The sequence below is a fragment of the Sturnus vulgaris genome, chromosome 2 (genome assembly GCF_052056855.1).
Source record: "Sturnus vulgaris isolate bStuVul1 chromosome 2, bStuVul1.hap1, whole genome shotgun sequence".
In the NCBI taxonomy this organism is placed as follows: Eukaryota; Metazoa; Chordata; class Aves; order Passeriformes; family Sturnidae; genus Sturnus; species Sturnus vulgaris.
Window position 1 is genome coordinate 4308030 of NC_142244.1, and position 14715 is coordinate 4322744.

The window sequence follows — 14715 nt, forward strand, 5'->3', positions numbered from 1 at the left end:
CTAGCTAGCTTCAGACTAACATGTTTATTTTCAAATTACTTTTTTGAATGTTACATTTTTCTACATATTCCAAGAAGCAATTTGTAAGAAAATAACTACTCTAAATCAAAACTGATATGTGGCCAACCAGACATGAAAGCCCTAAATATGAAAACAGATCAATTTAAGCTGTATTTGCAGCTTTATTATTAAAAAAAAACCACACACACACACACAACTAAAATAACTTCCTGCTAAGTTATCAGTGAAACAAAACTCATATTAATAAGCTTCTTGCTTTCAATTCCTTTTGTTTGCAGTATTGGAAATTATTCTCTTCCCACTGACGAGCAATACCTGCTTATTTGAGCTTTGGTGTTTTTCCCCTCTCTCATGTGTGCACCATGTGGTGGGTAGTGCAGCAATGGTAGGCTGGTTACACCTGTCACTCTGTCACTGTGAAACTTTAACCTTTGCTTTGTGTAGAAGCTGGATGGGTCCTTGGAAGTCACTTCCTTCATTAGCTGCATAGTGACCCCTCTGACAGACACTTTACTACGGGTTATCTGCTGTATTTAGAAACATACATCAGCATCCAAGGCCTCGTTGTTCAGGTCACTGAATGGAGAGGAGGGTATCTGGTGTTAAGTACCTGCATTGCTATGCCCTGTGCATTGCCTGCCCCATTCCAGCACTTCCTGTGACTTGCTCAGGTCATCTCTCTGTTCTCCATCAAAATCTTTATTCCAGCTGAGAGCTTGATGCTGAAGAGGGAAGAACACAAGTCATATTTGTATACACAGGGTGTTATATAACTCTTTATCTTTCAAAACCAGGTTGGATGGGACTCTGAGCAATATGGTCTAGTGAAAGGTGTCGCTGGCAGGGGGTTGGAACAAGGTGATCTTTAAAGTCCTTTCCAACACAAAACAATTCAGTGGTTCTGTGGTGTGTTTTCATGAAATTGTGAGCTTGAGAGACATTTATGTCATATTTTGTTTTGCAAATGTGTGTAGTTAGATGACTATAAAATTGCTGCAACAGAGAAAAAGTTTCAACCATTTATAATATCAGGTTTTTAAGTTAAAGGATAGTTTTTCTTCCTTTAGTAGAAAATGCTCATATAAAAGAAGTAATGAAAATGTTATGAAAGGGGCAATGTGTTGTGTGTGATATAAACATTTAGCAGAAACCTTGTTTACTCTGCAACTTTAATTGCTTCTACTCAATGCCAGGATTCTTGTTAGGCACATAAATTTATTTTAGAAAGTTTAAAAGAATACGGTGTTTTTAAGGAGGATGCTGTATTTTTTTTTTACTATGTATTGATTTCCATGAGAATTCCTAGAGCACTGAGTTGCTCTATAATAAGATTTGATTGCCTATGAATTTCATAAGTCTCCCATAATGCTGCTGTGATAACCTTGGTCTTAGATTATGTAAGACCATTTTATGCATGTGTGCATGTTCACCAAGTCAGAACATCATACTAAGGTTAGAAAAGAATAGAAAATCTCCCAGGAAGGAGAGCAAAACTCACAATGGCTCTCATCCAGTTGACCTGAATTGTTTGGAGGAAAGAGAACTTTTTACTTTCATAGTAAAAAAACACCACTAAACTATATGTATCCTAAGATGGGTATCTGAAAGTAGTGGAAGAGTTCCAGTTGCACAACAAAAAGTAGCTGCAATGTGCTATTTTTGCTCGGCACAATGTGGGTTTTTTCTGTCATAGATGAGTGTGCAAGGTCATATAATGAACATAGGCCACATTCAAAATATTGGCATTGGATTTTCCACTTTTCCAGAAGAGTTCAGCTGAAAGTTACCAAATTTACAAAAAGCAATACAGCACTCTTTAATTAGATCAGTGCTGAAGACTTCTAGACAAGTTCACAAGAGCTGGAAAAACTGCCTGATACAATTTTTTCTTGAAACTTCAACTTTTTCAGGAGAAAGTTAAAATTTTTTTCATGGTTAAACAAACACGTAAAGGCAAATAAACGATGGTGAATTTAAAAATCAACCGTTTTAAAGTTTTAGAATGGTTGAGTGGCGCTGTCAACTATACAGCTTTTGTGGATATGGAATGCTGATTTTTGTATGACAAGGCAAAAGAACTTGTCATGCGAAGGAAGCAAAAAAAACCAAACCCCAAACCTGAAAACTTTCATTCTGTGTCACCCCAGCAAAGATTTTATTTAGAAGACTTCCTTCAACCTGCCTTAAAAAGCAGACAGGCCACCCCGATGATTAAAGGAATGGAGCACCTCTCCTACAAGGAAAGCAGGTCCCATTCCAACCCAAACCGTTCTGTGATTTTCTGTTTCTTCATGAACTGTTTTAGCATGTCATCTTCCAATATCTTTCATATCTGGATTCTGATCGAAAGTCTAAGTAAACAGTACATGTGTCTTGTAAAGATCTACATATATATGTGCAGTTACACAGTGGTCTATAAAAGGATCTCTTCGTGCCTACTTGCTGAATTCTGAAGAACGTTTGTCAGCGTTACCGTGAGTTACTCAAAAAAATGCAAGGAAAAATCAGACCTTGTTGAAAATCAGGCATAATAGGCTAGACCAGTATAACTTATAGCTGTAGCTTTTGTACTAGCTTTGTGAACAAAATCAGAGATGCTGCATGTGCTTTTTTTGCCAGCACAGGAAAATGAGGGTGGATGACACTGAAGCCTGAAATAAACAGGATGAAAAGTAGCAACTGTTGCCATTAAATGTAACTTACTTTGGCAGGGATGTTTTTTGCCTGTCTAACAGGTATGCTTTTATTTATATTAATTTATGGACAGGCAAGGTACTTAATGAAGTAGCAAGCTCAGGCTGTCATAAGAGGAAGTTAAAGTATGGCTATTTGTTTCTGAGTGAGAAAAAAAAACCACTGCAAATTGAACTTTATTAAGGCCTTCTGAAATTAGCCACCACAGTAATCTAGCAATCTCTTAACATTAAAATTTTATGCAGACTTATGGAATGCCATTGGGCCTTCTGTACTGCAGTATCTGCAGTACTTCTCATTGCCTGGCCACAGACAGATAAAAAAGTCCTTCCAGGTGGAATGGAGATTTGTATCTCTCCGTTTCCCGTGTTACTACAGTAGAAGGTGTTTGCTAAATATGCCTGTTTCATATCCTACTGACCAGAAATTACTCATGGATGCTGTAGATAATATCTCTGGAGCTTTTCTTAGAAGTTTCCAAATTACAGAGGAGCAAACCAAATTCTCCAATTCTGGCTGCCCCATCCCTGGAAATGTTCAAGACCAGGTTGGACAGGGCTTGAAGCAACCTGGTCTAATGGGAGGTGCTCCTGCCCATGACAAAGGGTCTAGAACTAGATGCTCTTGAAGGTCCTTTCCAACCCAAACCACTCTATGATATGATCCACTGATATTCTATCTGGTCATTTGAAAACATAATCACGTTTATGTTTTAAAGAAAAATACACTAATAATTTAAAATATTCTTGATATACTCCTTACTACCATCAGACAAATTTAAAATAATTGAATAGAAATTAGTAAACTGATTGTATAATTTGTTTTAAGTTTAATTTAAGTATTAAAATATCAGTGTAAGAAAAAATGTCACTGAAGAGGAAACAACAATAGGAAGGGGTTTAAAAGTCAGCAACTGGTTCTAAGTGAGACTTAGATACCAAGTTTCAGCATGACTAGATAATTTTTAGCTCTCTATATATAACTTTTGAGTGGGAAGCTGGAATATAGAAACTGAACACTCTTTTAATTTTTAAAATGGTTTAAACCAGCCAGATTAGCGGAAACTAAATTGGAAGGAAATCCAAGGTGTTTTTTGCTTTGTTTTGTTGTGCTTTTCTTCTGAAGTATCACTGTTTGGGGACTTTCCCCTTGGTACTGTTCGAAATTGTTTTATTGTGACGCACTTGGTGGTGGCTGATATCTGGTAGACAGCAGAGATGCTGCTTTGGCTCATCCACGCATTCTTGGATTAGAGCACTGAGACTTCTATATTCAGTCTTGCTAAATTTATGCTTATTATTTGGGTGCCTATATGAATGGTGCTCTTGCTCATCCACACTGAAATGCAATTAAAAGCCCTTTTCTAGGGATTAGATTCATCAAGATTTGGGCTGCCCTTTCCCTGGGTTCCCAAAATCTCCAAGATCAGGGAGAATGAAATAATGTGCTATGAAACAGTTCTGCTGCAACAGTGTTACATTTAGAACATGGAATACGAGTGTCTGTGTTAAAATTTCAGTGAGGAATCACATACCAACTACAAGCTCCATACATTAGTTACACTTGTGCTTTGGGTTAGGTCTGAAGCCAGCTTACCCTGTCTCCTGAACAAAAATGTTTTTAATCTTTGTCTCTGAATATGTTTGGTAAAATTTAAATTTCCAGTTTAGATAAAAGAAAGGATTACAAGATCATATATAAGAAAAGTCTGAATAGTTGTGCTTTTCTTTTCCTAATAATATTGTTAAGGGAATATTATACTATACAGAAGAGTCAAGGTAGGACAGCAAGAAATGCAAAATAATCTACTAATATTGTGAAATGCAATTGGATGTTATTTAACTGAGCAGTAAAAGAACTATTTTAAGTGTTTCCTTTTACTTCAAACAGGTGGCTCAAGCAGGCTATTTGGAGTTCATTTACAGTCAATAGATTCATGGCTAATCACTTAAAAATACTTCCTGAAAGGGCTATAACCAAAATGTGACAGTTAAACCTGAAGCCTGAATTAAGATGCATTCTTTTTTAAGGACCAAAAGCACCTACATTTAACCAAAATATATTTTCAAGGATTTTGATGAAATTCACATAAAGAGTCCTAGAACACCTTGCTTTTATTTGGCATATTTATTACATTCAGTGTGCATTGAAAAAAAGTTGATCTTGCTGCAATGATGTCAGTTCCTGGCAGTGTAAAAGATGTATGTGATAGGTCTGGCTAAAGCATCAGCTTTAGCATTTACATACCAGTCCAGCTGAAAAAAAAGGGAGGTAAGGGAGAAATCCTTCTTTGAAAAATCGTCAGGGATATTTTGCAAAGCTGATAAGGAGAGTTCTGAAATTTCTCACAAAGTTTGAAGTTTTACACATATGTTTGAAGTTTTACACATATTCAGGGAACTGTTTTGGTTTTTTTTCTTTCCATGAAAGGCCATCACTAGAAATAGTTTGCCATATACTGCAGTTGAGGGAAAAAATTCTTGAGGTATTCTCACAGAAATTTAGATAAATATTGTATCTTTTAAAATATGTGTGGAGTTTTACATAATATTTCATTCAAAAAACAGTGGGGTTTTTTTCTTCTTCTTTTTGTTTTCTTAAAGCCTCTGCCTCCTTGTCATGACTCTAAGGAATCTATGCAGGTGTATAAACAGCACTGCAAAATAGCAGAAGAGTACCATGAGGTCAAGAAAGAAATTGCTCTGCTGGAAGAGAGAAAGTGAGTAACCTTCCCAAAGGATTTACTGTCGTATATTCTCTTTGTAAAACCCTGTTTGAAACATGAAGGTTTAACATTGTATTTTCTGACCTTATATTAATATATACTTATATATATATACTTATTTATACATATATTATAACTGTGGCCTTCCAGTATCTGGAGGAAGCCTACAAGAAAGATGGAGAGACACTATTTATAAGGGCCTGGAGTGACAGGACAAGGGCAATGGTTCAAACTGACTGGGTAGGGATAGATGGAATGTTGGGAAGACATTCTTCCCTGTGAGTGGTGAGGCCCTGGCACAGGTTGCCCAGAGAAGCTGTGACTGTGCAAACCCTGGAAATGTTCAAGGCCAGGTTGGACAGGCTTGGAGCAACCTGGTCTAGTGGAAGGTGTCCCCTGATTGTGGCACATAGTTGGAACTGGTTTATCTTTGGGGTCCCTTCTAACCCAAACCATTCTATGATCCTATGATTTCATGCCTCTGCCTTATGGTCACAGTAGAGCACAAGTTGGCCATTGCTCTAGAGGATCAACTGAGGCCATTAAGGGCTGTCATAGTTTTGGGCCCTCAGTTTTGTGGATGTCCCTTAAAACCTTCACTGGCAAGCCTCCAGGTCATATAACAATCCAGTTCAGCTGGTGCAGATTCCTTTTCAATTTTAGTTTTTTCAATAAATGTTGCACACTTTAATGAAGAACAAAATGGATCCTCGTTAAGGCTTAAAATACCTGACAATATTAGTAAACATGTTTCTGTGACGTGCTTTGTTTTTGTATCCACTGGTTCAATATACATTGGCATTTCAGGTGTTCATACCCAAAGTGAATAAGCTGGAGACTTTTTTCTTGTCTATGGCCTGTGCTCATTGCCTTGTCATCTTTTGCTTGACAATTAAATGGCAAAGTGCACTCTGGCTGTCAATCCCTTTCCACAAGAAACCTGAAAAAGAAATTCAGAGAGAGGAAAGAAGGTGAGTAGTAGAATCTCTGCCCAGATGAACTTGCAGTTCAGCCAAGTTTGCATCCATGGGAATCTTCAGCTGCAGAAGCAAGATGATGGGAGGGAAACTGTTGACATCCCATAGTCTTACAAGACAATCAAACAACTCTCTGAAATCCAAACTGTGCAGGGTAAGAAAGTGAGATGTCTTTATCAATATTCATGGCTATAGGCACAATATAGTTACTTTCTGCCTTAAGTGACAAAGCTAGCTGAAGTTTCCCACTCCAAATCCCCTTTTACTGGAGGATCTGTGTGGCACTCAGATGCTGACAGACTGGAACAAAAGCTAAAAGAGAAATGTCCAATGTCATGGGAAAATGCATTTTGCATTTGATTCATATTTGCAGCGTTTGCATTTGATTCACCATTAATTGAACCTGGCCAATCAAAAGCAATTGGTATTTTTAAAAAGATTGAAAGATAAGTAATTTTTTTTAAATTTGCAATGATTTTTCAAATTTGGTTGTCTGATATAAGCTGCTTACATATGTTTTTAGCAATCAATTCAGTGGAAACCGTGTGTCTTTGTCTACTCTGAAAATCCAAGCACAATATAAAATATTAAATGATTGTTTAAGTGCTTGACTTTAGTTATATAAATACCATAGGTAGCCTCCAATCATTTGGGTTTTAGAGTCCACTAATATAAATCCATTATTATTATTATTATCATTATTATTGGCCCATGATAATGAGACATTCGTGTATATTTTTGCACTTCCTGGAATAAAAAAAAGTTGCTGCTTGAATGCAATTTTTTTTAATCTGTAAGTCTGTGGTACTAGCTAAATTAGAAACGGTTTGCTTCTTGAGAACAGCAAGTACATGCACAAAATTGTTTACCTGAACTCACAACGATCCTAATCAACCTCTGAGTCCAGAGGTCAGACTCTCAGTGGTGCTTATCCTGGGTGAATTAAAGGGCTTCAGGCTAGCATTTTCCTTCATTCCACCAGTGGATGTCAACATGGAACAATGCCAGGAAGCTTCCACCACTGCTATCTTTGCTGAACCTGTTCTGGGAATTCCATGCCTCAGTAAACATATGTTACGGATGGCCGTATTAGCAACAAATGGAATTATATTATTTAGATTCGTATGTACTTTCTAATTACGTATTTGCAGCCTTTTGTTCACATGCCGAGTAGCTGTGAAATGTCTAAACATGACAAATATCAGGGCAGCACCTTTCACACCTCCCATGTCTTAATTTGAAAAAGTGATCCTACAGCACTGGGATCAAAGATGTTTAATTTCCTACAAGCTGGTGCACTGTGGTTGCCTGATTTTGAGGTTTAACAAGCTGCAAATGCCAACTGAAGATATTTTTTCTCCAGATGTGGACTGTTTTTAACTCTTTCCTCCAGGTTGATCATCCATTTTGTAGTCTTTTGGAGTGGATCTCATGAAACTGCCTTCCTTCATTGCATATCTTTCCTTTCTGTAGCATTCTGTTTTTATTAAATCCTCCAGAAACTAATTGGGATCTCTACCACATGAAGTTTGGTTGAAATTGAAAAGTGGATTAGAAAGTTATTAGGACTCATGTAACTCTATACACATGTAAGCAAACAAACCTGAACATGATAGCCTTGATTTTTATCTAAAACTAGATAGAAAGGGAGTATGAGAGTGGAGCAAAGGAGTAAGCCAGAAGTAAAAGAGAGTTTTGCTCTTGTTTTCACTGATTTATATGTAAAAACATTCTCAGCACTTACAGTAAAAGAGTTAAAAATAATTTAGAGGCTAGCATGTACTGAATAAAGAATGGATTATAAGGCTGAGATGGCATGCATGTTTTGCATTGAGTGTGTACATATGTGTATATATATCTATATATATACATGTGTATATACTTATATATTAATATACTTACATATGCACCTTATAATTGTGGCCTTTCAGTACCTGAAAGGAGCCTACAAGAAAGATGGAGAGAGATTATTTACAAGGGCATGTAGAGATAGGAAAAGGCAGAACAGTTTTAAACTGATAGAGAGTAGGTTTGGATTGGATATTAAGAAGAAATTCTTCCATGTGAGGATGTTGGGGCACTGGAAATGGGTGCCCAGACAGCCCTGACTGTCCTATAAGTATTGAGTATGGAAGTATTGAGTATGCCATTTTCAAAAGGGAAGAATGCTTTGACTTATCTAAAAAGCCTGATAAGATGCACAAGCTTTTAGCCTCAAAACCAATTACAATCAAATTGAAAAAATGGAGTTTACAGTTTTCTATAGTTTGCCCCTGCTGTGGGTGTCTTCTAAATTTGAATTTGCACGTATGTCTACTATGTCTACCTGCTATCTATTGTCTATTTCTCTTAAATATTATTTTGATTAAACGGATAATGATCAAGTTGCATCCCTTGTAATGGGAACAAACAGCTTTTATAGTGGTTTTCAGTGTACATTTTTACCAAAAGCAATCACAAGTGCTGTTGGACGATACCCTTGCCAGTGCTCCCAACTTCTCTCCACGGTCTCACCTGGCAGTGAGCTGTAGCTCACAGCTGTAGCTGTGATGCCTGCTGATAGTACACGCAGAATGCTGAAGGCTATGACTGACAGGAAAAAAGCAGAAAATTGATTGAGCAAATATTTTTTTATTTGTTGACTAGGAAGAAGAAATATTATTAACCGGACATAATTATCTCTAAGGATATTAGAGCTTTTTAATTAAAAAAAAAACCAAACAAAACCCCTTCATACATAAAATAAGATATGCAGGTATATTTTAATATTATTTTACAAGAAATAGAAAGTTCTCAAACATTGTTTTAACAATAGTGAAAAACATTGATTCTTTTACAGCTTTTACTTCTGCTTAGCTTGACATGTAATGTGAGCATCAAGCATGGCCGAAGTAAAAAGTCAGTGAAGCAAAATTACAGAAATTACTTTCCATCAAGGCAAGAACAAAGCTTACTTTTTCTCTTTTTTGCAATATAGATAGCAAGAGAATATACTAGGCTGGCAGTGGGAGAGAAGATGACAAATATTTCACAGGAAAATGGGAAATGTGAGAGAGAGAAAGAGGCTGCAGTTTCAAAAAAGGGAAAATCAAAGGACAAAGCTAGTAAGGATGGAGAAAGAAGTTACTCAAGAACAAAAAAGGAAGCAAGAATTTGAAAGAACATTGGGTAGATTTTTTTGCTCGTTTAATCATAGCTTTGCTGTATTTACTCAAACTTTTCACATTTATGCCAGCAATACGTAGTACAAGGGGAAAAACCACTCTGGAATGGGAGACATGATTGAAAATAAAGAAAAGGGTGTGGAAGCGAGAACACACCACATTTAGGGCACAGAATGTAATTTAATTTATGTTCCAGAAACACACACGTATTTCCATAGCAGATGGTTTTGGGTATCTAACTTTGGGTGAAAGGGATGAGATGGCTGGTTATTTTGAGCACTTGTTATATTGCTATTACTAGATAATGACCCTGGATTATGTAGTTAAATATTAGAGTTGCCATGGTTGCTAGCTGTATCTTATATTCTTAGCACTGGATGGTTATCTCTTTTTCCTCTCCTAGACAATTCTAATATAACTCTACAGAAAATATAATTTGATCACCACCTTGTTTAGGATCACTCGTTTTCTTGGCCATGGATATGATTTCTTTCCTTCTTTTACACATTAGAGTAGACATAGAATCATAGAATTGTTAAGATTGGAAAAGACCTTTAGGATTATCATGCCCAACTACTAACCCAGCACCACCTCCCTGTTCACCATTAAACTGTGTCCTCAAATGCCACCTCCACATGTTTTTTAACACCTCCAGGGATGGTGGCTCAACCATTTCCCTGGGCAGCCCATTCCAGTGTTTGACAAACCTTTCAATTAAAAAGTTTTTCCTGATATCTAATCTGAACCTCCCCTGGCACAACTATAGTCCATTTCCTCTTACCCTGTCCCTTGTTCCCTGGAAGCAGAGCCCAACCCCTACCAGGCTTTACCCTCCTCAACAAGGAGTTGTGGAGAGTGAAAAGGTCTCCCTGAGCCTCCTTTCCTCCAGGCTGAGCCAGCACAGCTCCTTCAGCTGCTGTGGTGGTCCAGACCTTTCCCCAGCTCCATTCCCTTCTCTAGACACACTCCAGCCCCTTAATGTCTCTCTGGTAGTGAGAGGCCCAGAACTGGACTCAGGACTTGAGATGTGGCCTCAGCAGTGCCCAGCAGGGGAACAGTCACTGCCCTGGTCCTGCTGGACACGCTATTGATGATAAAATCCAGGATCCCAGGGACCCTCTTGGCAAATGACATGCAATGGAGATGTCTGATTAATTATGTGGGAGCCTTTCATATGTTTTAGCTTGCTTTCATGATCACAGGACTGTTTCTATGCTTTTTAGTCCAGAAGATTTCTCCAGGTACACTGTTTCCTGAGTGTCTTTCCCAACACTGTGAAAACAACTAGTTTTCAGACTTCCAAGTACTTCAGGAAAAGATTGGTGTAAACCTTAAAGGCAGTGGTTTAGCTCATTAATTTTCCCATCTAGACCTGTTTTTTCATCATCTCTCATGTATGCAAAATATATGTTACTTGCCAAATACTAGAAATTAAATTACAGCTTTTCTAATACAAAGAGAGACCTCCTCTTCTAGAAGAAGTGTCCTTGCCTTTGTAAGGTCCTTTCCAACTTGAACTATTCTGTCATCCTATGACCTTTTATGTGTTGGCATCTGAGACACATTTTCATTTACATTAAAGCAGTCTTTAATTATGCTGTTTTTAAATTAACTGGTAGACTTTGAACACGCAAGGACAGTCTCCTCAGACAGCAGTTACCTTACAGGGTCTCATAATTCCCCCTGATGGGAAAGCCATGCCAAATGTGAGAAGAGAAAATGATCTTATGGCCACCAGTACACACCAGTTGTTGGAGAAGATACTGAACTGCCGCAGATGCATGATCCTGAATACCTTGTTCACAGCAGGGGGGAAGACAAATCTGATCCTTTGTATTGTGGAAACTGTTTTCCTTATGTCTAGTCCATCTCTAAATACACTTATCTCCAGACAGATATATCTGCTTAGTCTGCCACTTTTCTTTGTATTTATTCCTTGTGAATAGGAATGTTGAGGAACTCTGTTCTCTGCATGTTTAGTCATTAAGGCCAGTACAAGAGAAATAATTTCTCTAAGACCATGCTGTGTTTTTCTCCTGCTTGTGGTTTATCGGTTTATGATGCAAATCACTAATGTTGCCTCCCAAAACCCTCCCCAAAAAAGAACAATTCAAGTGCACGTTACAGATTGTCTCGAAGCTTTGAGTACCTCAGCACTAGTTTAGAATATACCTTATCAATACTGTTAATATTTAAACTTGGGGTAACCATTAACGGAAAACACAGATTACACAGTGATACATCTATTTATTAAGCATCCACAACAAAGTCTAGATGGTGCAAGAGCTTAGTATGGTGTTCTTTAACCTCTGAAAGATAAGTTCAAATCTTGGATTAGATCAGATGTAAATGTTAGTTACTGTCCTCATCCTTTTGTGAGCTCCGTAAACTACACCATTCATAACATTTAGCAATTCCCTCGTTCTCTAATTTTAGATCTGTGGCAGGCTGACAGTATTAGCCTGAAACGTCACCCTATCCCGTAAACAGGTGTTGATCCTGATGGGAAGGGACTAAGTAGGTTCTGCTGACTCAGAAGTGGGCAATTTTACTACCTCAGTGCAAGGAAATTGCTTTCTGAGAGGGAGGTCCAAGAGTGTGGACTACAACAATGAGTATATTTCGATTTTAATGCATTTATAGTTTTTTTGATGGCAAAGCTAAATCCTGGGGAGGGGGGAGGAAAGTTATCAGTGCTGTTTGAATATTACTGGAGACTGGCATGAAAGCCATGCCTGCAGAGTATGTCATCAAATCAGGACTGATCTTCAATACTAGAGCTGTCTGAGTTTGCACACTGTCTGTCTGTGGCTCTTCTGGCTCAAGTCCAGGATAGACAGTACCATTCCTTTTCAAGTACTCAAAGTTCCCACAGAAAAGGTTTACCTGCTTTTAAGATGCTGATTACCTAGTAACGTGTTCACTGCATTTCCCTTTTAAGAAGCTCATGAGTGTAAGAAAAGGAAGAATGATTCTGAATTCATTTTTCTGGACACATCTGACTTAACAGTATGTAATTTGAAATAACTTAATTTAGCTCTTCAGTCCAACATTGTACCAGAGAATAATTGCAAAGAAATATTGCAGAAGTTCTCATTCAGTCTCCAGAGTTAAAAGTCTTCCACAGGAAGTCCAGGGAGACTAAAAAAAACCCCAAAAACCAAGCGTCTGGAGTTGTAAAATCTCATTGTCTCTGAATGTATTTCTCATGTGAAATCACTCCTCCATGACCCCTGGCCCATGAATAGGAGCTGTCTAGCAAGATTGTCTTGACTTTGAAAACTGGGTGATCTAGAATGGCCCAGCCACAGAGAAATGAACCTGTTAGTGGCTTGCTGTGTTTAAAACTTGTACAGCTATATTGTGTTAAATGTAAACAGAATTCTACTGAGCAAAATACCCTCTTGATGTTCCCCCTCAAAGGCCTGATTGAATGCACCTGTCACCTGGTGAAAGGAAAAAGAAGAGGCTTTGCTGCAGCATAGCTGCTCTGCATTACCTCAGTAGTATAAAACAATCATATAGGAAGATGCCTATATGCTCCCTCTTTGGCTGATTTTAAAATTCTGTAACAGCTGCTAACTCTTCTCTCTCTCTCTCTTTTTTTTTTCTTTTATTTTTTACCTGTGGGAAGCACAGCTGGAAGAAATGGCTGTACCAAGGCTGTTCTTCTAACTTGTGACTCCTTGAACTGCAGTAGCTATGATTGTAAACAGTCAACTAAACCATGGGCAAATTCTGCTATCACTGAAAACTGAAATAAAGACAGAGGAATTTTGAATTGATCCTGAAAGAAGGTCACACAGAAGTGTTTTTCAAAAGCCAGATTTACAATTTTGCTGCTCGAAGTGGTAGCTTTTCAGCTACAAGTAACATAAGTGATCAGCAAACACAGAAATGTTATCTTTTCATGAATACTCTGACCTGTGGGAATAGAATTCCCAATCTGTAGGAATTTCCTGTCTGAAAGCACTGGTCTAGCCTGACAAGTGGCTCCTTTAAGTACTGCAGTGAAATCTATGCACTGTGAAAGCATTAACAACTTCCCACTGATGATCTACAAGCATTGTTTTGACGTGACTGAGAAATAAAGTCACAGGGCTATGAACAGTTAAAAGATTAATTAATCTCTGCGATAGAAAGATCAAAAGAACCCTTTAGAAGAGACTTCCTGTAACGGGTGAATTTTTGACTTGAAGGGAAAAAGAAACCCAGAGGCCAGGCTAGCCTGGTGGGTGACTAAGGGGAAAGCAATTAGATACTCTGTGAGTTACTCATGCCTTCAGTGTGTTTAAGACCTCCTTTATCTTAACTTGTGCTGAGGTAATTTCAGTTGATACTATATAGGAAACTCCTGCTCCTGGCCGGCTCTGGGAATAGAGGGCACTGTGTGACTCCATGCAGAAGTCAGAGCTTAAATGCTCTTATGTCTGTATTTAAGAGGACCAGGAGGGGTCAGGTTTGCAGCTATATTGCTCTTCCTCAGCAATAAGGCTAAGGTCTGAACCTAAGCGCATTAGAGAAACAATATCTGTAGTTCAGAATCAGTGCCTACCACTTACTGGATTTGTTTGTAGCAGAGAAAAGGAAACCAGGCACACTTCACAGAACTTACTGATGAATCTAACCAACCAAACAAAAACACCTCCCTCTCTTTCTGTGATATCTGGTATCAAGAGAAAAATAAATTCTTATTCTTCCGGCAAAGTATTAGCAAGTCATCTCCAGAACTTGATTCTCCATTGTGAACTGTGTGCTCAACTCTTACTGAAGTTATAAATCACAGAATCATACAATCAGTAGAATAGTTTGGACTGGGAGGGACCTTAAAGCTCATCCACTTCCATCCCTTGCCATGGGCAGGGACACCTTCCATTATCCCAGGTTGCTCCAAACCCCATCCAGCCTGGCCTTGAGCACTTCCAGGGATGCAGCAGCCACAGGCTCTGTGCCAGGGCCTCACAACCTTCAAAGGGAAGAATTTCTTCCCAGTATTTCATTTCCTGCTCTCTTTCAGTTTAAACCCATTCCTTTGTTTTGTCGCCTGTGTCAAGAGTCCCTCTCCAGCTCTGTTGGAGCCCCTTTTGGTACTGAAAGGGGCTCTAAGGTCTCCCCAAAGACTTCCATTCTTCTG

General features: G+C 38.3%; 1 protein-coding gene across 3 annotated transcripts in view; it reads left to right on the forward strand.

The window, feature by feature from the left end:
- MAP3K7CL (MAP3K7 C-terminal like) overlaps positions 1-14715 on the forward strand; it is a 31437-nt gene that overhangs the window by 14668 nt on the left and 2054 nt on the right. For all 3 annotated transcript variants that reach the window (XM_014882024.2, XM_088157204.1, XM_088157187.1), the window contains one exon: positions 5319-5434. In XM_014882024.2, the coding sequence (XP_014737510.2) occupies positions 5319-5434 (116 nt within the window). The remainder of the gene's footprint in view (positions 1-5318; positions 5435-14715) is intronic.